The sequence below is a fragment of the Leptidea sinapis genome, chromosome 5, assembly GCF_905404315.1.
Source record: "Leptidea sinapis chromosome 5, ilLepSina1.1, whole genome shotgun sequence".
Taxonomy (NCBI): domain Eukaryota; kingdom Metazoa; phylum Arthropoda; class Insecta; order Lepidoptera; family Pieridae; genus Leptidea; species Leptidea sinapis.
In genome coordinates this window covers 179072-206252 of record NC_066269.1, presented here as the reverse complement: position 1 = coordinate 206252, position 27181 = coordinate 179072, and the positions used below count along the sequence as shown (strand labels likewise).

The following is a 27181-nucleotide window of genomic DNA, read 5'->3' as shown; positions in this document are numbered from 1 at the left end:
ATAGTGATTTAAAAACATCGTGGATTGTAAGTTAACACGTGAAGAATTGACACGCAGGCCGCTCGCGGCTCGCTGCATGCTGTGAGTCACAGATCATCATACCTTTCGCCCGCTACTACGCTACGCCGCCGAGCGATAGTGGATATCGCTTTTGTGTCCTACCTAACCTATTTTGTGGTAAGGGTATACTTACATTTTGAAATTGCGCTACCTATGGTTCCGGTTTACTTTCCTATCTGGGGATAAAATTGAAATACATTGCCAACCCTGCTAACAACCGAACTCTATTCTGTTATCCCCCTTAACAGGTCACTAAATGGATCAATCATTTGAAAAAAGTTTATCTGATTCAGAAATAAACCAGGTGAGTAATATGGATCACACCCCCCCCCGAATCCTATTACCCTGCGCCAAAAAAGAGATAGAAGTCAACTTGATGAGCCATTTAACGTGCAGTTCAACGAATTTAAGGAAGAAATAAGGCAACTTATGACTAGTTTCTGTATCTCACAACCGGAAAAACTCAAACAAGTCACTGCTGCTTTAAAAGAAGTGCAGCAAACCAACCTCAACATTGGGAGTTCTATCGCCTATGTGACTGCACAAAAGATAGAATTATTAGAAAAACAGGCGAAAGATGACAAGAAATATATTACAATATTGGAAAATAAAATAGATGTAATGCAAATAGAAAACCGGAAGTCAAACTTCGTAATAAAAAATGTGCCGAAAAAGGATAAAGAAAATACAGAGGATCTTATTCAGATGGTAATGTGCCTTTCCGATAATTTAGAATGTAAAATCCTGAAACCTGATATGAAGGACATTTACCGTATTCGAGGAAAAACAACTGATATAAAAACCACACCAATTATAGTTGAAACAAACTCTACCCTTATCAAGACAGAGTTACTAAAGAAAGCCAAAGCTTACAATATAAGAAACCAAAGCAAACTACGATCCAAACATCTCGGTTTTAAAACACAAGAAGAGACTCCTATATTCTTGTCTGAACATCTGACTGCAAAGGCATCACGTCTTTATTTCCAGGCGCGCAGCATGTCGAAGTCAAAATCGTATAAGTTCTGCTGGACTTCCTTTGGTAAGGTCTTTGTAAGAAAATCTGAAACTACGCCCATCATCATTATAAACAACGAAGAACAAATACATCAGCTGCTTCTGAAGGATTGACTATATATTATATTTAAAAAGAAGGGTTCGATCAATGTACTACATACAATCGATAACTTATGTAACTATTTTCCATTTAACATATCTAAATATTTTCACATTTTCATTTACGCATTATCATCGTACACACATATTACTCATACAAAAATATACCTCATTCACAAAAATTTACAACAAATACAAACTCTAATAAATATTCTCTTTTGTCAATCATTTGTAACGAATTTACCATGCAACTATCGCATCAGTATATACAAGCGTACTATCACACTCCACATCACTCCTCCACAAAACTTTGAAAGTCTGACCCTTCTTGAACAAAAGTTTGTTTATAATTCACCTTATTATTATCCAAACAATAAATGATATAGACCACGTAGAAATAGCCCAGACTATTACATATAATAGTTCCGATTTAGAAATGTATTGCAATGTAAAAAACATGATCTTACTGTTTTCTCTCAAAATATACGCAGCATATACTGTAATTATGATGATTTCCTGGTAAATTTATCTGGTTTTAAGTTCGAAACAGATATAATAATTCTTACCGAATGCCGATTAAACTCAAAAAAACCGACACCAAAATTAAATAATTATAATTCCTATGAAACAACTAGGCAACATAATCAAAACGACGGGGTAGTTGTGTATGTAAAAGAAACACTAAAACCAAAAGTCAAGGAAATCAAACTTTCTCAAGCGTCATGTTTGCAGGTGGAAATACTGAATAATACCTTAGTATGTATTTATCGCTCCCCATCATACAGTTATGCAGAAAATTTTATAAACTCACTTTGTACATATCTAAATTGTATCAGTTCGGAAAAAAATATAATCATTGCAGGTGATATTAATATAAATATTAGATCAAAAATTTCTGAAACATCAAATTAGTATAATAACAGAATTAATTATCTTAATAAGATATCAGTCTACGGTATACTTCCAGGTCATACTTTACCAACTAGAGAAAATAGTTGTTTGGATCACTTTATGATTAAAATTAATACAAATAATGTATCTGCATGTACACTGATCATTACACCACATTTTTAAAACTTGAAACAGTAAAAAATATCTTCACCCGGCAAAATACGACTACAGCTATTAATTTTGAAAATGCACTTAAATACCTACTTGATAAAAACATATCTGAGCTTCTTTTTTGTGACTACCCAAACCTAGTAACCGACTGTTTGATTTCCAAACTGATAGAGTCAATAAAAGAAAATACCACTACCAAAATCATTCCAAAAAGCAAACGTATCATTAAACCTTGGATTACTACAGGTATATTAAGGTGCATAAAAAATCGGAACAACCTTCCAAGCAACCAACAAGTTCAACTCGACCCTCACAACGAAATAAAAAGAATTACATATACCCGATATAGAAATTATTGTAATAAAATAATCAAGAAACTGAAAAGAATATATGATAGAAAACTACTTGAAAACTCAATTACAAAATTTGTAATTAATTTAATTTAATTTAATTACTTGGAAGAATATAAAATAAAAACATTACTTTCACCAGTAAACCTAATCAATTAAATCCCGAACTGACAAATATTAAACCTAATCCTATTGAATCAGCAAACTATATTAATGACTATTTCGCTAGCATAGGGCAGAAACTTGCAAAGGAAATAATATTAGGCCCATCAAATATTGAACTAAATCAATTTATAAATAACATTCCCAGACAACTTCAATCATTTGTTTTACTTGATACTGATAGTGATGAAGTGAACAATACCATAACCAATTTAAAAGCAGATAGTGCCGCAGGGTGGGACAATATTTCAACCAAGTATATAAAATATGTGAAACACGTTATTACCCCAATTATAGTGCACCTAGCTAATCTGTGTTTTAAGACCGGTATTTTTCCTGATTTATTAAAGAAAGCTATGATTACTCCTGTGTACAAGAGTGGGGACAGAGACAATATAACAAATTATAGACCCATATCGGTATTACCTGTTTTATCAAAAATCTTAGAAAAAATGCTAAACACAAGACTATTAAATTACCTAGAAAAATTTAACATAATATCCTCATCTCAATTTGGCTTAAGGAAGAACTTATCAACGGAAGATGCAGTAATATCCTTAACTTCGCTAATTACAGATCACCTTGACAAAAGAAAAAAGTGCCTATGAGTCTTTATTGACCTGAAAAAGGCATTTGATACTGTATCTCTCCCTATCGTTGTGCAAAAACTGGAATCAATTGGGATAAGAGGCACACAACTTGCTATTTTTAAAAATTATTTTTGTAATAGGAAGCAAAAGGCTAAATTGGGCCAGTAGTCAAGTCAGGATGTCAACGTATCATGTGGTGTTCCACAAGGAAGCGTGTTAGGCCCTACTTTATTTTTAATTTATATCAATGACCTCTGTAATTTACAAATTAACAACGCCAAAATCTTCTCGTATGCCGATGATACGGCGATTGTCTTTGCAGGAGACACCTGGCAAGAAACAAAATGCGCTGCTGAACAAGGGATGGCACTAGTTGCCAATTGGTTGAAATAAAATTTACTCACAATTAATACTGCTAAAACAAACTACATTTGCCATACCATCTACAACAACAGTCAACCCACAAATGATTTTGAAGTTAAAATACACAATAGTGAAGACACTGCTAGAACTAACTGTAACTGTCCCAAGATTAGCAAAGTGCATGTCACGAAATACCTGGGTATTATGGTCGACCAGCGGCTTTCCTGGTTTCCTCAAATTGAATATGTTAGCGCCAGGATTAGAAAATTTATCTGGATATTTAAGTCTCTTAGGTACATAGCTCCCAAGTATTCACCAAAAAATAAGGGCCCTCAGAGATACTTACTGCATGACATATATATAGCTCTAGTTCAGTCTGTAACTGTATATTGTATCGCAGTATGGGGTGGTGCTAATAAATCAAGATTACTGGAAGTGGAAAGAGCCCAAAGAGCACTTTTAAAGGTTATGCACTTTAAGCGACAACGTTTTTCTACAGAACGCATGTATCAGCTTTGTACCCTATTAACTGTCAGAAAGTCATATATTGTACAATGTGTTCTCAAATTGCATAAAACAATAACATACGATCCTAATATTGAACACAAACGAAGGAAAGACAAAGTGGCCTTTGTTACACCATTTAGGACGGAATTCTACAGCATGCAGTATAAATGTCGTGCGGCATTTCATTATAATAAAATAAACAAACAGTTACGTATATATAATAAAAACGCCCATGAATGTAAAATTGCACTGATCGCCTGGATACTACCACTACACACATACACACACACACACACACGCACACACACACACACACACGCACACACACACACACACACACACACACACGCGCACATTTAAAATATTATTAAGTCCTCTAAACATGTTATTTTAAGGCTAAGAAAGAGCGGAGCCTCATGGCACAAGCATTCTTTATATGCTTAAAAGGATGTTCTTGCCACTATTTATTATGGAGAATTTGTTAAAACTAATAAAGAATTTTATTATTATTATTTTATAATTTATTATTATGTCAATCAGTCATTATGTATTGCATAACAGTCATGGAGGAGGAAAATTGAAAAATTGCTGCAAAATCTCTCTTTAATAATATTGTCGCGTAGCAACGCTTCGACGTTTATGACGAGAGTTGTCAAACGTCATATCGTGCAGCAACATACATGACGAGGGTTGACAAACTTCAAGACATTGATAATTTCAACAGCTCCGTGAGCAATACTCGTAGCTTTAGCGTAAATGTGTTTACTTTAGACGCTGTAGACCCGGGTTCGATACACCTACCAGTGTATGGAATATTTTTGGGTTTTGAAAAGTTAATGGAAATTTCTAGTAAGTTCAGGATCAAATCGAACAGAAAAAAAGGGATGGAAAATGTGTAAGCAGGATAAAAATAGTTAAAAGAATTTTCTAGTACAATTTAAATTTAAAGATGGAATGGGAGAATCATTTTGAAAATAGAACAGATCCGGGGGTATATAAGCCGTACTAAGCGTGGCCTACGGCAGTTCTAGTTCTGACTCGAAAGTGTAAAGAAGAAGAAGAAAGGAAGAAGTAGTGAAAATTGGAAGTGTTCCAAGAAGAAGAAGATAGAAGAGACTTAGTGTTCGGTGCAGTGTGACGCGTTGAAGGTACCGCCGCCCACAAGAGGAAAAGCGGCAGACCGGAGAAGTACAAGTTCAGAAAAAGTGAACGCAAATAAAGACTCGTTACTATAAGCGGAGTATTATTTCCAATCCCTGACCCACTCTCGTGTCAATTGGTGTCAGAAGTGGGATTGGAAATATGCCATTAGTGCCCAGGAACGAGAAGGGAGTGACCACGCGAGCAGGAGCAGCTGCAGCGGCAGAGGACGAGTCACAAGAAGGCTCTGGACTCAGTGCAACCGTGTCAGCACCGCAGGCTCCTGCCGTAAACATCAGCGCGCTCATGCAGCAGATGGCCGCCATGATGCAAGAACAAGCACACCGACAGGAGGAGCAGCTGCCGAGCTTGCAAGAGGAACAAGAGCGCCGATAAGAGGAGCACGCGCGCCGACAGGAGGAGCAGCTGCGCGGCTTGCAAGAGGAACAAGCGCGCCGACAGGAGGAGCAAGCACTCCAACAGGAGGAGCAGCTGCGGGCCTTGCAGGAAGAGCAATCACGTCGACAGGAAGAGCAAGCACGTCGACAGGAGGAGCAGCTGCGAGGTCTGCATGAAGGCCTCTCCAAGGAAATTTTATCCATGGTGCGGAAAAACTCCGCCCGAATTGACGCTGTAGAAAAGGAGATCGCCCGGATTTACACTGTGGAAAGGAAGATGTGGGAGATGGAAGCAACCATTCATAAGCTAAATAAGAAGGTCGTGTGTGGGGGTCCTTCAGCCAACTCAGGAGTCACCTGCGGAATCACATCGACCAGAAGTTTGAATGTACCCCCCTACGACGGCAAGTCTTCCTGGGCCGCCTTCAAGCTACAATTAGAGACGTTCAGAAGAGCAAGTGGTTGAAGTGACCAAGAAGCACATTCTGCCCTCACACTAGCGCTCCGTGACAAAGCACTTTCCGTATTGGAAGCACTCGGCGCTGCGAAGGAGGAGGTAACTTGACGCGTTGGAGGCACGTTATGGCGATACACACCTTGAGCATTTGTATCGGGCGCAACTTAAGGACCGCAGTCAAAGGGCCAACGAAAATCTGCAGCAGTGGTCCGTGGAAGCTGAGAAGCTAGTGCGTAAAGCATATCAGTCGTCGCCAGCTGCACCAAGTGTTCATCGATGGAATACGGGACGCCGAAGTAAGAGCAGCCGTACGATTGAGTTATCATACTAGCTTGAAGGAAGCGGTAGCACATGCGTTGGAAGTGGAAGCGGTTCGCACGATTCTCGGGTGTTGAGACTCCGCAAAATTGTACCAGCAGATCCCAGCCAAAGGCAAGCATGTAACCCAGTATGCTATGGGTGTGGGGAGTGAGGACACATTAGGGGTACTTGCCCCAGGCGTGAGAGCATAACGCAAGGTAGGAAGGAGACGGCGGTCTCAACATCACCACTGGAGCAGCAGGAAAACTAGAAAAGGCCAGTGGGGTGGGTGCTGGTCGGTAGAAGCAAAGCCCCAAGGATCTTCGTTAAGCAGACATGTGACGGAAACACTTTAGTTATAGAAGGAATGATAAATAGAAAATCTTGCCGTTTCACTTTGGATATGGGAGCTTCACGTACAGTCGTTAGCCAAAGAAGACTAGAGAGCATCGGATGACGACATATGCGAGAAAATGTAAACGTAACACTCACAACAGCTACCGGCCAACGTATACCAGTCCAGGGAGAGAAGATCGTGGCCATGAAATTGGGGATACGTTGTACTGGTAATCACGAATATCACAGATGACTGCATCATTGGGTGTGATTTTCTTCGAAATCATCAGTGTACCATTTACATGAAACATTGAGATGAAGAAATTCCAATAAAAGGCGGACTTTTGGGAAAGTGTTGTGCTTAAGAGACACTACATTAAATCCGAGATCGCAGACTCTAGTCTCGGTAGTCCTGGCAAGGGATGACAGAGGAAGACCTTGTAAATGCACTATAATAGATGGAGAGACATCGGACACGACATGGATCCCAGCCAGAACTGATGTGGGAAACTCCCAATTTGCGCTGGTTCCCGTGTTTAATCCTCATGAGGACAAGCAAATCATTAGGAAGGGAACAGTGATCGGAGCTTCTGAGGAGATAGCTTGGTTAAGAAAGTGTGAAGAAGGGAGGAAGACCGTAGCTGCAAGCCAGGATGTGAACATACAGAAACTTCTGGATGGCTATAAGGACAATCTTACCAAGCTACAGTTAATAAAAGCGAGAAATTTCCTGCTACGCTACGCCGGGATGTTCTCGAAGAACGACGGGGACATCGGAAGAACTGGTTTGGTGAAACACAAGATCGACACAGGAGGCAGTGTTCCGATACAGCAAAGACCAAGACGTATTCCGTTTGCACGCGAACAAGAAGTGGAAGACATGATTCGGGATATGAAAGAAAATGGTGTGATAGAACCGTCATCCAGTCCATGGCGTTCTCCAATGGTTCTGGTGAAGAAGAAGTATGGATCAACTAGATTTTGTGTGGACTATCGCCGATAGTCATGGAAGTGTTCCAAGAAGAAGAAGATAGAAGAGACTTAGTGTTCACTTACTACTTACTTCTTTAATTCCGAGCATTTTCATATAATTATTCACCTTTTAAACCTTCTCTGACCAAAATTAGACAAATCGGTCCAGCCGTTCTCGAGTTTTTATATATATAGATTATTGAATTAAAGCTATGTAATGTGTATTAATGACATATAAATATAAAAATTCCAATATTGACAGTCAAATATTTGTATGCCGATATATTGGCGAATTGTGCCTATCAATTGTTAACAACTATGTTACCACGATTCAAACAAATAAATCATTTCATAAAAATATTCAGTCAATAACATTTCATTACATATAACAATTCATACAATGAGCGAGCGCGTGGTACTTAATTTAATTGTTAATACATAAATATCCGTCTCTACAGTCTGCGACAAAAATTACATAATTTATACGTCTACATAGACTGTGACAGCTGTAAACACGTCGAAAAAAAAGCGGCTAACTCTTCATCTCTATTTTCAGCAACGCAGGCACACTAAAACAAAGTGACATACTAAAAATAAGTAGTAATAAACCTAGCTTGTTGTCATGCAATGCCTAATAGCAAGAGGTTCTATCTAGACGTATAAATTATCTAAGTGTCAAAACAACGTTTACCGAGTCAGCTCTTGTAAATAGATATAGAAAAGCTGACAAAATGTATTATTCGAGCACTTATATTAGGTAATATGGCAGCCTTAAAACCAAGCTCGTTTGTCGCCTGAAGCAAAGCTTTGTGTTTCAATTATGTTCGTTAAGTCTCATGTTTTCCATTATTTGGATATTAGATACTTAGACGTTGAACATGAAAAAAATATGTTTTTAATATCACAACGAATTGAATCGTTCTCGCACTCTTAGCCTGTAGAGACAACGATATATTTAATACTATATACTTACTAAATACATTTTAACATCAATATTCATCATATTATTATAAATGGTTGCACCTAACGGGATTCAAACCCAGGACCTCTAGCTAAGTGGGTACTCTACATAATAATAGTAAAAATAATTTTCCAAACAATAGTTGCCATTCTCCACGATTATGTACAACTTACTACAATATATTTTGAATTGGCAAATATTACAGGTGACAAGTTAATCTAGATCACTTACCTCGGAACTAATTGTTGAATGAGAAATAGCTTAATTTGTTAAGTACACATTATTATACGGAACATTAAGGTATTATTATACATAATTAAAAATTTATAATTTGTAATATACATTCAATTAAAGTAAGGTGAAAAAACTAGAAACAATACAAAAACAATCACACGACCTACACTTATGAAAAGGGAAAGGGTTTTTTTTCATTTTACGTCATAAATCGAAAACTATACACAAAAAAAAATAATCTGCTTAAGCATGTGCCAAAGCCCTTTCATACAATATGCCTCCACATGACACGGTTAACTTAATTCAAAATTAAACTGCCGTTCCTTGCATAAGGACCATGTTTTTTACGATTTATTTACAAATGTATAGTTTTTAGACTTTTCCCTATCGTACTCGCAGTATAAGATGATATTGCTTGCCACATTTAATAGTTCTAGGAAATAACTGTTGTCATACTTATTGGAAAATACCCTATAAATTATGATTCCCTTAAGACTATAGAAGTCTTTATTTTTGTGGTATAGACGGTATGTATTTTATATAAACTTAGAAGTTTGATGTTTTCACTGCTTCAAGAGACTGTAGATTTGAGAATATCGTTTTAATTTCAATACTCGATATCTCCTCGCATTGCAGAGATAAAGGGTCTTGACAGACAGACGGACAGATGCACAGACAACAAAGTCAGCGAGGGAGTGATGGGTTGTATGATAACCCCTACTGTTCGTGCCAATTTTTGCCACGTTTATGACAATATGACGTCACCTCAATTTTTGTTTGAAAAAAGATATCTCTATAAACTATCATATAAATTATTCATTTAAAATTCTAAGATCAGAAACAGTTGTAAACAAAATTAAGTTGTCTAAATGGGAAAAAACGAACAGTAATTTATATAATCTAACTCCAAACAAAAACAAATCGCTGAAACGTTTATTAAAATGGCTCCGCCACGACCGCAACAGTAAGATGAAGTGTAATGATAATCCCATGCTAATTTCAACGTTGGATATAAAAATGGATACTTCACGTTCTGAAATTCATTTGCTTTTCTAACTTACTGAAGTAAACATTGACTGTAGAGAATCGCCGTTAATTGATTATTAACTTACAATGATTAAAATGAAAGTGTATTGTGTTATTATAATATTTGCTTTTATGTGTACAAAATCCGATGGAATGAAGTCCAAATTATCTTTAGAGTTACATTTTGATGAACGAGATTTATTAAGATATTTGAGAGTAGTGGATCGAGTAATAAGCTTTTATACGGAAAACAAACATGAAATAGACGTACCTGTATATTTTGGATTATTCTTGGCAAATGGTAAACAAAAACGATAGTAATATAATATACGTACAACTAAATGGTGCAATATTTTTTTCAATCTTACAGAAATTATATCTAGTAGTAATTATTTAGTTGTACAGCTAATGTTTATACAACTTAATCATTTTCAGTTAATATCAAATACTCCGTTTTAAATGCGAAAAAAATCAATCCATCTGTTCAGATTTTATTGGATAGAATCATATTGAAGAACGATAAACTGATCTCATTCTATCATCATAAGGTAAACAGTATGAAAATTGAAGACGACGAGAATATGAACTATCGAAGTAAGTTGTACATGATCTCGTCATTTGCTAAATTTAGTAATACGGTAAAAAAAATACGGCTACAGACATACACTCTTGTCCCTCTTCTACTCTACTTAGTCATTCCCTCACTGATAACGATCGTGACTCACATTCAATTGAAATGAAATGAATTTATTTATTTTGCTATGGAATAGGGTATGTCCAGATCTTAAATATTAAAAGGTGTCCTCTATCCAGCTTAAATTAAAACCATACAAAAACTTAACAATTATTTAAATATTCATATAATTGAAAGTAAAGATTTTTCTAACACCAATATTTTTTCAGGTCATTTTAATTCTTCTAGCTAGTTTGTGTGTGTATATTGTGTTCTTGATTTTCTTGATATGTATTCCAAGTTATATAGAGTTCTGTACGTATTCAATGGGTGTGTTGTTTTTTGACATGTGGTTTATTAAAATATTCAGTAATATTATAAAAAATATTTTCAACCAGCTATTTGAAGAGTCTGGGTATAAACATTTTATTTGACAGTATTTATAAGTCCTCAGGCAATTTGTTATATAATTTTATACACATATTATGGCTATTTTCAAGAAAAAGTGTTGTTTTTAGGACAATGTTTTCAAAACCAGTCTATGCGGCTGTCTTATTAAAAGATATCTGTGGATACGCACAAATTTGCAAGCCTCGAAAATGTACTAACATGGTAGATTTAGCAGATTATGTTTTTTAAATAGCGTTTTGCAAGAGTGTCACGGTCCTACACCTACTATTGCACGTAGACATTTTTTTTGGGAAACAAAACTCGCTGAACATATGAACCATTACCCCCCCATATTAGTAGTCCATAAATAAGTAGTCCGTAAAACTGATGCAACATATCCATGATAGGTTATAAGGGATAGCTGTGTGACCCTATTCTTCTTAACCTATTAAGTACGTAGACAAAACGATCAATTTTCTTACAAACTTTGTCAATATTACTAGTGTATTTGAGATATTTATCAATCTGTATTCCCAAAAAAAGTACACTATCAATTTAATTTATAACTGTATTATTATATTTTATATTTAATTGCATTTGTTTACGTCCTTTTATTATGCTCAATACATTTGTCATGTTTAACGTCAGACGATATAACAAATGCAATGTCATCAGCAAACATTAGAGACCGATAATTAGTTACTTGAGGAAAGTCATTTACAAAAAGTAAAAACAAAACTGGCCCCAGTACACTTCCGTGTGGAACTCCACGATTATTATAGAGGCAGTTTGATTGATAAGTAGTGACTGTATTTGTATTATCAAGAAAATTTAGTTGGGTACACTGCTTTCTACCCTGACGATACGACTTGAACCATAGTAATGATGTTCCCCTGCTTCCATATCTTTCCATCTTACTTAGCATTATGTCATGGTCAACAACCAGATCAGGTGCTCGTGGGTAGTGATAACGTAAACATTGCGTCTTCACAGAAAAATAAATAAAAAATAGTTATATCTAAAATAACACAGTTTAAAGAACTTATCGGGCCGCATTAGCAGAAGTTCTATGCCGGGAATTTATTATTCTCCACGCGAAGATTAAAGTTAAAATTTAGAATACGCTGCCTAACTTTCACCTGGAGACGGCGAAGCCGGCCCTGCACTTTTTAACCGAGACATAGATATCCTCCCTGGCTGATTCATCTTACCTTTCCTACCCGGGGTATAATTTGGAACACTCCCTTATACCAAGGGCTGGCATGTGTGTTTACGTCAGGGAGGATGTCTGTTCTCGACGCCTGAGTTTTCTTGAAGGACAGGACCTATCCATCATCTGGCTGCGTGTAGACAGCGATGACCATCCACGAATCTACGCATGCCTGTATAGGTCCCATAGTGGTCACGCAGAGACTGACCGGCTCCTCGAACACATCCAAATGGCTACACATTCCGTGTTGGAGCAGATCTCGTGCAGAGATCGTGTTTCTTGGCGATTTTAACGCCCACCACGCCGAATGGCTAGGCTCACGTACCACCGATCATGCAGGGAGATCTGTTCATGACATCGCCTTAGCATATGGTCTGACGCAACTGGTTATTGCGCCAACGCGAATCCCAGATGTGCAAGATTATACACCTTCACTGTTGGACCTTCTGTTGACCTCACATCCGGACGGCTACCTAGTTTCCGTTGACCCTCCTCTGGGATCGTCGGACCACTGCCTGATCCGGAGCACCGTGCCGATCACGCGTCTAACACGGCCCCGCTTAGGCTTAGGCTGTCGCCGCGTGTGGCACTATAGGTCAGCAGAGTGGGACGAGATGCGGTGCTTTTTTGCATCCTACCCGTGGAGGCAGATCTGTTTTTCGCTGGGAGATCCAGATGCTGCTGCTAACGCTGTTCCTGAAGTGGTACTGCAAGGTATGGAACTCTTCATTCCATCCTCCTCTGTGCCTATCGGTGGCAGGTCCCAACCATGGTTTGACCGCTCCTGCAAAATGGCCTCTCGCCGAAACCAGGAGTGCTATCAGGCTTGGGTCAATGCGGTGGTATCTAAGGATGTGAATTCCAGCGAACTTAAAAAACACTTCAATAATGCCTCCAGGTCCTTCAAAAGAGTTATAGCTGATGCGAAGTCGAAGCACATTGGCAGAATTGGCGAGAGACTTGCACGCCTTCCCTCGGGAACTCGTGCGTTCTGGTCGCTCGCCAAGGCTGTCCAAGGAAACTTCTGCCAGCCAGCAATACCGCCACTGCACAGGGATGATGACTCGCTGGCCCATGACGCGAAAGAGAAAGCTGAAACGACTCTGGATGACCAAGGTGCACCACCACCGCATTTTCCGCGGTACGATTCATATATGCCGGAGGTAAAAATCCGGCATGGTGCCATGCTTAAGGCGCTTCTCACCTTGGACATTCACAAATCGAGCGGGCCCGATGGCATTCCCCCGATAGTGCTGCGGACATGTGCTCAGGAACTGGCGCCGGTCCTTACCCGTCTTTTCCGGGAAATTATGGAAGGCGGCTTTAGTGCACCCGATCCCTAAGAAAGGTGTACGCTCAAATCCGTCCAACCACCGCCCCATTGCCATTACCTCCATTTTCTCCAAAGTAATGGAGTCGATCATCAACCGCCAGCTCTTGGGATACCTAGAAGGGCACCAGCTGATCAGCGACTGCCAGTACGATTTCCGTCAGGGTCGCTCAGCTGGTGATCTTCTTGCATACGTCACCCATAAATGGGCGCAAGCGGTTGAGTCGAAGGGAGAGGCGTTGGCGGTGAGTTTGGACATAGCGAAGGCCTTCGATTGGGTGTGGCATAAAGCGCTTATAGCGAAACTGCCATCCTATGGGCTTCCCGAGAAGTTGTGCAAATGGGTCACTAGCTTTTTGGCTGATCGGAGCATCAAGGTTGTTATCAACGGTGCATGCTCCGACTTAAAACCCATAAACGCTGGTATCCCGCAAGGCTGTGTGCTATCCCCTACGCTGTTTCTTCTGCATATCAATGATATGCTGCAAATCAGCAATATTCATTGCTATGCAGACGACAGCACAGGGTATGCTTCCTACACCAGCCGTGCCATCATGTCCCGGGATAGCGTCGACGAGAACCGGAACAAACTTGTGTCTGAAATCGAGACTATGCTTTCCAAAGTCTCGGAATGGGGCCGATAAAATTTAGTCCAATTCAACCACAAGAAGACACAAGTTTGTGCGTTCACCACTAAAAAGTCTCCCTTTGTCGTATCCCCTCGATTCGAGATCACTTTTGTAATTGCCACAGCCTGTATTGGCATACTTGGCGTCAATATATCGAGCGACGTTCAGTTCCGTGGTTACTTGGAAGAGAAGGCCAAACTGGCCTCTAAAAAGCTTGGTGTACTCAGTAAGGCGAGACAGTACTACACTAAAAGCCACCGCGTGCAACTTTATAAGGCGCAAATTCGCCTCACATGGAGTACTGCTCTCACCTCTGGGCGGGTGCTCCCCAGTACCAGCTTCTTCCATTTGACCGCATACAACGAAGAGCGGCTCGAATCATCGACGATCAAGTCATCTCCGATCGTTTTGATTCTCTAGCAGTGCGTAGTGATGTGGGTTCTCTCTGCATCTTCTACCGCATTTATCACGGGGAGTGCTCAGAGGAGCTGTTCGGGTTGATTCCAGCGCCCGAATTACACCACCGGACATTTATTGATTTATTTATTTAAGATTACCTACAGAAACTACAACATACATTCCACTATAATTACAACATACTTAAAAAAAAATGATAATTGCGATTCTACTTACAGGCAATCAGACATGCATGAAACATAATTTTATGACGATTGTTTGTCAGCTATAAAATAATAACGAATTATATAAATCTAAAAAATATTTAACAACTACTTCTACACACATAAGAAGAAAAATATATACGAACAAATTTAAATTAAATTAGTAAATAAAAAAAAATACATACTTTTTTGACGTTAATTGTCGGCTAGATACTAATAACGTTTGAAATAAATATAAAACATATTCTACAACTATTTCTACACAAATAAAAAGAAAAGTACACTTAAAGAACAAATTTAAATTAAATTATTATTTAAAAAATTACAAAGCCTACGCCTAAATTCATTTTCAGAATTATGGTTAATGTCTAAACCCTCAATCCTTGAAGATAGATAATTGTATGACCGCGAAAGCCTTACTAAAGTTGAATTGGCTCCAAGCCTCGTTCTGCGGAGTGGGATTTTAAATAATGCAGTTGCCTTACGAGGAGGTCGATGGGGAATATTGATGTCAAACAAACTCAAAAGAGCAGGAGCTCAATTTTACTATTTATTATTTTGTACAGACAAATCATATCTAAGTATAAACGGCGGGATTTTAATGATAGGGTTTGAAAATGACGCAGACGATCGTTATACGAGATCAAGTCTCGTACGTCAGGCGTACGGTAGGTGAGGTAGCGGATTATTTTCTTTTGAAGCCCTTCAATCCTGTCACTGTGGATATTATAGTCAGGGCACCATACTTGGGAACAGTATTCCAACTTAGATCTCACAAAGCTATTAAAAAGGACTCTTATTGTGGATATTTTTCTAAAATCTTTGGCGTTTCTCATTACAAATTCTAGAGACTTAGAGGCTGATACAAGGATGTTGTCAACATGCTCAATAAAATTAAGTTTAGAATCAAGTGTTACTCCCAAATCGCGTTTGCTATGGACTTTAGTGATTCTTTCATTAAGAATACTGTATTGACTACTTATTGGATTGATCTTGCGCGTGAATGGTGTCTGAAAGCATTTGGTTGCATTGAGCTGCATGTTGTTGATTGTGCACCACTGAATTAAACGATCGATATCACTTTGTAGTAGCTGAGCATCTGCAGGGTTTCTAATCACTCGTAATAGTTTGAGATCATCGGCAAATGAATATACTTTTGAAAATTGAAATATATTACTTATGCTATTAATAAAGACATTGGAAAATAACGGCCCGAGCACTGATCCCTGAGGAACTCCAGATGTTGCAAGGTAAGGTTTTGAACTAAATATATTAATAACAACATTGTTGGGTCGCTTACAAAGATAAGTTTCACACCAGTTTAACAGGGTATCTGTTATCCCAAAATTCTTTAACTGTGTTAGTAGCAAGTTGTGGTTAACTTTATCAAAAGCCTTTGAAAAGTCTGTGTATATTGCATCTGCCTGCTGATTGTTGTCTAGTGCATTAATTACTTCATTGGTGAAGCTAAATAAATTAGTATTCGTTGATTTACCTTTGATAAAACCATGTTGATGAGGAGTAAAGTTGTTTTTAATAGCTGTAGTGATATGCTCATCTACTAGGCTTTCGAAAACTTTTGACGCTACGCTTAAAATTGAAATTGGTCGATAATTAGACACGGAGTTATTGGACCCTTTTTTAAATATAGGCACAACTTTTGCTTCTTTCCATTTGGCTGGAAAAGTACCGGTGCTCAAGGAGTAATTATAAATGATTGCTAGCGGAACCAAGAGAACTACAGAACACCTATTGAACGTCACGTTACGGTTGTGTCACGGTTCACGTCGGCTCCGCAATTAAAAACGTTTTAAAATTGTATTAAAGTTGGTTCAGATAAATTAACTAGTTTTATAAGTTAGACGAAGTGTGTGACTCATAATAAGTATACTATTTTCAAAGTAAAAGGTAAGTGATTAGAATTTAACAAGTTGTTAAGACCTAGAAAAGGCTAAGCGGTTGACAAATGCTTCGAAATATTTAATTTAATTTAGCTTCTTTGAATTGTGTAAATGTTTGTAATGTGCAGTGTTTAGTGATTCTAAAAGTAATCTAGAAAGTGTGGAAAAAGTACTAGGGGCGTATAGCAATCAAACAACAAAGTGAAAGTGTTAAAGCAGTAAACAGTAAGTTCCATACGTCTTAGGCATAATTACTTAACATTTAATTTGCACTAATTGTTGAACTCACGAATCATTTAACTATACAAACACTGATATAAAAATCTGATACCGAAATAAAATACATAATTAGTGTGATAAGTGTAATACATCAAGTGTATAAATAAGTCTTTAAAATTGTCCGTCAAGAAATAGAAACTTGTTCAATCTTGTGACATTATTTATATTATCTAATTTACAATTACCTTCAGATCCATTTCCGCTTTCTGCGAATCAGTACTGTTATTTCAACTTAATAGATATTGTACTGTTGGATTAGTGGTTACGCTATACAACACACAGTATCGTTAAATACCGCGAGGTCGTGCAATCGAATCTCAAACGCCAAAGATTTTTTTATTCTAGCCATAATAAGAAGTATATTTTTTCAACACAAAAATGTCATCGAAAATTGGTTTAAGCAGTTTAACAAGCAGTGGCCGTAAGAAGGCAGCACTTGTAGTATGCTATAAATGTAAAAAACATGTAGACATAAAAAGCACTGCATTATGTTCGATCTGTAACAACAGATATGAACCAGATTGTATTGGATATCCTGAAAAAACGTATCGCATGATGGATCTTGAATCCAAAAAGAACTGGAAATGCATGACCTGTATTAAAAACAAAAATAAGTAAAAAGTCATACTTCGAACGTAACACTGAGAAATAAAAAAAAATCAAATGAACAAATCAAAATGAACTTGATAACAGAATATTGGAAAATATCGATCTTCGAAGTCTAGTACAGAGGTTGACTGATGAAAACAATATATTAAAATCATCACAACAAACTTCTTCGTCAGTGTAAAATATGTCTAGTAGCAGTATTAAAAATGCACAATGCACAACATCCACCCCTTCTTCGCCCAAAAATTATTCAAACGGCAACCCTATTTACGAAGATAGAACACTGTCCCTGAAAAAACAAATTACAGATCTACAGCAGCAGTTGGATAGCGCTAAAATTGAAATTTCAACTCTAATAAAACAAATAGAGACACTAACACAATACTTACACAATACAAGTGGGGACCTCAAATTGACAACGTCACCCGATACATGCACCCTTTCGATCACAACAAGAAAATTCGAGCACGAACCTAAACGAAGAATACTTATATTCGGAACCCAACAATGTGTCGGCTTGGCCTCAGCCTTATTGCAGTCGAGAAGCAATACTAAGTATGAAAAATACAGAGTTTTTGCGGAAACGAAGCCTAACGCGAAATGTTATGACATAGTGAAGAACTGCATAAGAACAGCCTAAGTCCGGACGATAAACTAGTGATATGTATAGGGGAAAATGATAACAATTTAAAGCAAGTCTTACCACAATTAGAATTAATACTACAGTCCTTTTATAACAATAGAATAATTGTATTAAATGCTTATAAAAGTCACTCCTTTAACACTTCAAAATTGAATTACAGTATATAAAAATTATGTAAAAAGTTTAAAAAAAGCTACTTTATTAACAGTCGATATTTTAAGTTTTCAGAGATCTGTAACTCTATAAATTATGTAATAGACTGTAACGACTATGATGAGACCTACTTGTACTCTAAGAATATTAGGGAATTTGTTATGCGTAATGCAACTAGTGGCAACACGACTACGTGTAAAAAGAGCCTAAAAAAGACACAATTCCTTTCTATTTCGATGTACAAACCTGTGATAAAAATAAACAAAATCTTAAGCCCACGGCATCTATCGAAAATGTAAGCAAAGGTACGATACCTTACTACTTCCCTGTACAAAAAAATAAAAACGATCTTTTTCGATCCTAATACCCGTACATTTCATATTATACACCAAAATATTGCTAGTATTTTATCAAAACGGGAACTATTAGAAATAACAGTCCAGCAGTTAAAAGCGTCACAGAAAGATCCAGATGTAATATGCCTGTCAGAAACTTTTATAAAAAAAGGATATGAGCATTTTATCAAAATATATAATTATCAAATTGCTGCCAACTTCAGCAGAGAACAGCAAAGAGGAGGTACTTGTATCTTAGTAAAAAACGACATTCCTTTCAAAGATTTACCATACATAAAAAAATATGCTACCCAAAACACATTTGAAGCCTGTGGCATAGAGATTGAATGTTATAAACTGCTAGTTATTTGCCTATACAGAACACCTAACTCAGATCCCACCCAATTCTTATGTAAATTAAACGACCTTTTAAACTACTCAACTAATAAATATAAATTTAAAATGCGTATGGTTATAGCAGGGGACCTTAATATAAACACGTTAAAAAAAGGCAATATTACTAATCATTTACGAGACATAACCTACAATTTTAACATGAAAATTCACATAGACGTACCTACTCGCAAGTCATCTTGCATAGATCATATTCTTAGCAATATTCTAAATGCTAACGCAACAGTCATGCCGCTTTATCTCTCTGACCATGACACAGGCCAAATGTTAAGCTTTTCTCTTAATGAAAAGCCGCAAAGAAGTACTACATATTTTATTTATAAAAGAGATTATAATTTGGACAATATTCGCAAGTTCAGGGAATGCTTAAACAATTTATCCTGAGCGCATATATATATGCAAAATGACGCAAATGCATTCAGTGAGTTTCATGAACTATTATGTCTATTTTACAATCTTTGCTTCCCAAAAGTGAAAGTAAAAATAAATAACAAAAATAAAAATAAACAAAACTGGATAAGTCAAAGCTTAAAAAAAAGTTGTTTAAATAAACGTAAACTAAGATGTCAATACTATAAAAATAAAAATACTAGTAATAAAAATAGATATAAGGCATATTCTAATATTCTAAAAAAATGTATTGTGAATTCAAAAAAATGAAAACATTAAATATATAAACAAACATGATAATAAATGTAGAGCCACATGGGCAGTAATTAAAAATGAAATACGAGACACAAACTGCAAAGGAAACATAGAGAAAATTATAGTTAACAACACGACAATAACAAAACCCGTTGATATTGCTATTGCCTTCAACAATCACTACATTAATTTAACACATAAAACAACACAAAAATGTATTAAAAAATCATATAATATTAGTGCCCATGTAAACTCAATGTTCCTAAAACCCATGACAGAAAATGAGGTTAGACGAGAAATAAAGTCTTTAACACATTTTGTATTTATTAAATCGTTTGAGACAGACACTTTTCCTGACGCCCTGAAATATTCATTGGTTAAGCCATTATTTAAAAAAGGTGAAAAATGTAATATTAATAACTATCGTCCAATAACTTTGATACCCATATTGTCTAAGATTTATGAAAAGTGCATGTACAGAAGATTAAGCGACTATTGCGAAAAATTTCATATAATTAGCAACGAACAGTTTGGCTTTCAAAAAAATAAGTCCACTTCATAGCGGTATTCACTCTTGTAAAGTCTATAGTTACAAGTATCAACAATAGCAATCTAACTACTGGACTATTTTTTGATATCTCGAATGCCTTCGACTTAGTCTCCCACAATCTGCTACTAGATAAGCTTGAATTAATCGGTATCAGGGGTCCTACACTTCAGTGGATAGCATCATATCTTAGCAACAGGCAACAATGTGTCGTTATTGATTAGATAGATGACAATGGAGATATGGTCCCTTTCTTGTCCCAATACAAGCACAATAAATGTGGCGTTCTACAAGGAAGTGTGCTGGGCCCTATCCGATTCTTATTATATATAAATGATATTATTAACATAACCAAACATCAATGTGTGTTATTTGCTGATGATATCACAATCGTTGCAGCGTCTGAAAAAAATAATAACTGTATCAATAATCATGAGATTAAAATTATAACACTATAAATAAATTAATACAATGGCTTGATATAAATAATTTGAAAATAAATCTTAATAAATCCGTATATATCAATTTCAATAAATGTTATAATCCTAAATACAATATACAACTAAAAATAACAACAATTAAAGAAGAAGCACATACAAAGTTTCTAGGATTACTCCTATCTACTTATAATCCTAAATACAATATACAACTAAAAATAACAACAATTAAAGAAGAAGCACATACAAAGTTTCTAGGATTACTCCTATCTACTTTACATCTATTATTACTAATAGATGAGAACTTCAATTGGAAAGAGCAAGTAGATAATATATGTAAGAAAATAAATAAGTTCGTATATGCGCTTAAGCAAGTCAAAAGACTAACAAGCTTAAAAACTGCTATAATGACTTATCACGCACATGCAGATTCGGTTGTCGCTACGGGCTTATATTATGGGGACACAGCACAGATATCAATAGAGCATTTATTGCTCAAAAAAAGTGTATTAGGGCAATGTACGGGATGCATCCTGAGCAATCGTGTCAACCCATATTTAAAAAACTAGGATTGTTACCTTTGCCGTCGCTTTACATCTTCGAGATATGTATGTTTGTAAAAAAAAATAAAGAATTGTTTAAATCAGCTAATGATTTAAATCCGCGGAACCGTCGTGATCCACAAAGACTCGTTCTTCATGATGTTCCAAAAATTACCAAATATAATAAAAGTTGTGTATGTAATTGTGTTCGTATTTATAATAAGTTACCGAGCAGCATAAAAAAATTAAATTCTAGATTATTCAAGAATAAGCTATATAGTTGGCTATAGGATTATAATTTTTATAGTATTAAGGAATTTATGGAAATGAAATTCTGATTATATTCATTGTGTTTAAATATTTGCATGCTAGGAATTGTGCTGGCAAAACATCTTATTATTTATTTAAATTTAAACAACATTGTATACTATGTTTTTTGCAAATAAATATATTATTATTATTATTATTATTAAGAGTGTAGGGATATTGTCCAGACCGCTACCTTTGGAACAATCAAGTCTTTTTAGTTTTTTAGAGACGTCACCAGCACTAAGATATATATTTCCAACATATGTCTTAGGTTCACTGTTAGTTAGTCTTATTCTATTATTTAAAGTTGGGCTATTGTCGTAGACGAAAGAAAAATGAGATGCAAAAAGATCAGTGATATTTTGAGTGTTAGAGACAGAAGTATTTGGGATTATTAGCTATTTTTTGTTCGATTGGGCAAATGTAATTATTGTACGAGGTAGTTATTAAGTGGTCACAATTTTTTGTTAAATATTGGAATTCAATTCTATCCATTGGGTTATTGTATTTTTTTAATCTTTTGTGACATTAATTTTTCAGCCTAAGCAGGCGTATGAAATTAGGCGGAAACCAAACAGGATATTTACAGCTGCGTGGTTTGCTTTTAGGCACGTGCTTATTAATTACAGATTCTAGAATTATATAAAAATTTTCAATCATTATATTAACATTCTTGCACTTGTTCAGTTCTTCAAGCCAATTCACTTGGTTGAGGTTATTTATAATATTTGTAAAGTTAGATTTGAAGAAATTGTATCTGTATCGAGATTTCATGAAACTGTTGTATTTAGGTAAGCTAGTACGGATATTAATATGAAGCGGAGGGTGATATCGGTCTACATCCCGCAATGGAGATGCGCATTCAGTTACTGTTACTGTATGTTCATTGCCCAATACGAGGTCGAGAGAATTGCCCTTAAAGTTAAACACACCATTACATTGAGTGAAACCACTCGCTTGGAGAAAATCAATAAATAACTTATTAATGGCAGAGTTTCCATTGTTGATAATATTTGTGCTACCGTCTTCAGAAAACCACGTGATTGATTTCAAATTTAAATCGCCTAGTATTAAGGTGGAGTCTTCATAAAATTCGGGAAGGGAATCTAGAACCATATTGATATTTTCAATAAATGCTTCAATTGTTGTCTTGCTTGTTAGCAACCACCACAAAAGTTCCACCTGTTGGTGGTGGAAGATAAATGCCACATAAATTAAGTTTTTTTATTCCTCCTATACTGACTGAGACCCGTAAATCCTCATTATTACTTTCCCATTCAAGCTGCCGTTGAGACGGGAGCAGTTTAGATGCAGCTATGAGAACTCCTCCATCCGACTTTTTATGTTTCGCTAAGGCAGAAGTTTTGCGATCCCTTCTGTAAACCACATATCGATCATCAAGGATTTCGGAATCAAAAACGCTACTGTTCAGTCATGTTTCAGTTAAGACAATTAGATCAAAATTATTACAAATAACTCGCTGTTGAAAGTTTTTTGAGTACAGTTTAGACCTCTAACGTTTTGATAGTAGCAACTAAGGGTTTAACTAATTAATAAACTATTATTAACTAAGACTTTGTTTAAATAAAATTGAGGGATAACCATTCAAGCTAAGCAGTAATATTGTTCAGGCAATCGGAATCTTTAATGTACTTATAATTAGAATTAGGACACTTACGCATAAATATTTTACCGTTATTGACCCAAACAAATCTGTAATTAAGTTCTCTAGCTTTTATGCGGGCTTTGGCGTGCAATGTTTTAACTGCAAGTGGCAGGTGTTCACCAATGTAAATGGTTTTTTTTCAAAGCTAATACCTAGATGGCTTGTGTTCAATTTGTCTTCGTTGCACTTCACTTTTCTATTGAAATTTAGAGCAGCGGCAAAAAATGAGTCACGAATCCTAGGGCTAGAAAACTTCACGAGGACGGTTCGTGGTCGAGAGGATTCCTTGTTAGTCTTAGCAATCCTTGAACATGCAACTAAGTCCGTTTTGGATAGTTTAAAATTTATTGCGGTAGCAAGTTGATTAATTGTGGTTAGTAGACTTTCAGTTTTGAATTCAGGGATGCAGTGAATTTCTATGTTTGATGCACGGGATTGTGTTTCCATAGACACTAATCTGGTTTCTAAAGCCCTCACTACTGTTGTCAGGTTTACGTTTTCAGTTTGAAGCTGGTTTATTAACTTGGTTTTTTCAGACAAATCTGTGACAGTAGCCTTTTAATTTCGAAACAACGTTTATACTTGTAATCACTTACGTTTAACTTAGAAAATGGTATATTAAGAGTCACACTTCGTAGAACTTCACAAAACTAGTTTCTTTAACTGAACTGACTATATTGCAATTTTAAAACGTTTTTTATCGCGGAGCCGACGTGAACCGTGTCAGTTTTTTTTCCTATACGTATATACGTAGACATTACGTGCAAAGTACCATCCGCATCACGTAGACGTCTGGCATTCCACAACCGCGCATTTTGTTCAAAATTTCTTGCCTCGCACAGCCACTTTGTGGAATCAACTACCGGCAGCGGTCTTCCCGAACAGATACGACTTAGGGACCTTCAAGAAAAAAGCATACCCCACCCACCTTAAAGGCCGGCAACGCATTTCTTGACACACCTGTTGTTGCGGATGTCCATGGGCAGTTGCCTCACTTCTCCCTATCCCGTGAGCCTCTTGCCCATTTGCCCCCTCTCATATAAATAAAAATATATATATATAAAAAAAAAACTTTGTCTAGCGACCCAAACGCCATTGTTGAAATGTTTTCTCAGTACTTTCAATCAGTTTTCAAGCCTTCAGCAATCGAGGGTCTCTCTGATTCCAGTGCAGTTGGTGAAAGTATCGTCAAGGACTCGCATGTTCTAATTAGTCACGTATGCATTTCCCAGGCGGAAATAAGCAGAGAACTGCGTATACTCGACCGCAATAAAGGCCCTGGACCAGATAATATTAGCCCAATATTTCTCAAACACACTCACGAGTCAATTTGTGTGCCACTAGAAATTATTTTGGACAAGTGCCTGTCAACAGGCTGTTTCCCTAGACTCTGGAAATTGGCCAACATTACACCCATCTTTAAATCTGGAGCAAGAAATGACATAGAAAACAATCGTCCCATTTCTATCCTCTCTACAATTCCCAAAGTACTGGAAAGACTTTTGCACCGTCATGTCCTCTCCAGCTTAAAAAATGTTATTATTGATCAACATCACGGTTTTGTTGCCGGCAAATCAACTCTCACCAATCTTCTTGTATTTACTAACTACATTTGCACCCGTTTAGATTGTAAAACACAAATAGACACTATATACACAGACTTCCAGAAGGCTTTCGACAAGATTGACCATGTATTACTCTTACAGAAGTTATCTTTCAACGGAATAAAAGGTAACCTCCTGAGGTGGTTTGCGGCCTATCTACGGGACCGCATTCAGACGGTAATTGTCAATGGATATCGTTCCTCCCCAGTTCTTGTGACATCCGGTATACCGCAGGGCTTTATTCTTGGGCCCTTGCTCTTCACCATTTTTATCAATGATATATCTCAGTGCTTTACACATTGTCGTTATTTACTTTACGACGACCATTTAAAGCTGTACAAAAAAGTTACTTGTCCATCTGACGCTGTCCGTATTCAGGAGGACTTTAACAGACTTGATGCATACTGCATACGTAATAAATTATACCTAGCTTATACAAAGTGTAAACATATAGTGTTCTCCAGGAATAAAAATATTATCACGACTCATTTTCAGCACGGTAATCGGTAACAGCTGACGTCAGTTTCTACCATCAGAGATCTGGGTGTTCATTTAGACCGCACACTAACCCTCGGCGCCCATATTGATCAAATTTTAAATAACTCTCTTCGCATGCTAGGCTTCATAAAGAGAGTATCCAAGCAATTTAAGGACAAGAGTACTTACACATACCTATACAAGTCCCTCGTGCGGCCCCAACTAGAATATGCAAGCCCAATATGGAATCCTTTTTACTCGGTCCACGAAAATAGAGTCGAGACTGTTCAAAAGAAGTTCTTACGCACATTAAATTATCGTGTAAAAGGAAACCGAGCCCACTATAATGATTTGTGGCTTGAATATAATTTTCTTTATCTATGTCAGCGCCGCACTATAATAGACTGTGTAACATTAAAGAAGATATGTACTGGTGAGCTGACTTCTTCTGAGCTCCTCAGTCTCGTATGCTTTCACGTCCCAGCCAGGTCTCTCCGCTCATGCATTACTTTTGAGCTCAAGAACAAACATTGGGTTTCGCGCGCCATTACACAGGATGTGTAAATCTTGAATAATTGTTTTATTGACATCGACATATTTTCGTGCTCCCCTGCTATGTTCAGACACGGTTTAGAATTAAAATTGAAATCTTTGTTGTCGTTGCCCAACTTTAATTATTATTTTTTTGTATTTATGCGCATAATCAAATTAATTATTTCTGTGAATGTTTGCGTTTGTAACTGTATATCTTTGATTTTTCTCTTTGTTAATATTGTATCTGTGGAACATGTGTTAGGACGAATCTATATTTATATTTTATATCTCTTCCTATATTGTTAAATTCTTGTGATGTGTTTGTTATGTTTCCTTGTAATAATAAATAAATAAATAAACATAATAAAATGCTTTTGACATGTCAATAAAAAGCGCAGTGCCACGTCTTCCGCAGTCAAAGTTATAAATAATAGATTTAATAAAATTAAATATATATGTCTCTCAAAGAAAAATATAAAGAAATAAATATTATGACTGTTCATTGTCAGCATATTTACGAAAATTTAATATACGTTCACAAAAATCGTCACCTTTTTGCTCTTAATAGTGATTTACATTATTATAACACTAGAAATAAGGGATTGCTTGTAACTTATTCTAGTAGGCTTCATAAGATACATAATAGCTTTAAGGGTAATAAGGGTATATACTTTTATAATAAAGTCCTAAGCCCCTGTTCAGGCAATATCTATAAATAAATTTAAATGTTTTATTAAAAAATGGATCTGTCGTAAATCCTATTACTCCACAGCTGAATATCTAAGTGATCGGACACCCTGTGACTAGATTATGATTATTTTATAGCAATAGCAATGACAGTACAATATTGAATATTATTATTATTAAAAAGAGCGCAAAAAAATAATGCTGGGAGAGTTTCTAGCGCCACTTCTTCTCTCTCAGAGCGTCATTTGTTTCCGAAGTGGTAGTAGTATCTAGTATATTAGAAATGACATCAAAAAGAATTCTAAAAGAATCAGCAGTGTAGTAGAGATTCCCTTCTGAAAATCATATTGATCTGTGGAAATTATTTTATAACCAACGAGATACATACATTTTTCAAATATTTTTGCTAGTATTGTAATCAGAGTTTATAATTCGACACTTCAGTTTTTTCACCTTTTTTATATAGTTGTCTTAGTATTGATAGTTTTATAATACTTGGATAAATGCTTTTTT

The 27181-nt window shown here is 36.4% G+C and overlaps 1 protein-coding gene across 3 annotated transcripts in view; it reads left to right on the top strand.

Annotated features, from left to right (window-relative positions):
* The first annotated feature begins 10066 nt into the window (after positions 1 to 10066).
* The window catches only part of LOC126964667 (UPF0764 protein C16orf89-like), a 56252-nt gene continuing 39137 nt past the window's right edge, over positions 10067 to 27181 (top strand). For all 3 annotated transcript variants that reach the window (XM_050807927.1, XM_050807926.1, XM_050807925.1), the window contains exons 1-2: positions 10067 to 10335; positions 10470 to 10628. In XM_050807927.1, coding sequence (XP_050663884.1) covers positions 10122 to 10335; positions 10470 to 10628 — 373 coding nt within the window. In that variant the 5' untranslated portion in view covers positions 10067 to 10121. The remainder of the gene's footprint in view (positions 10336 to 10469; positions 10629 to 27181) is intronic.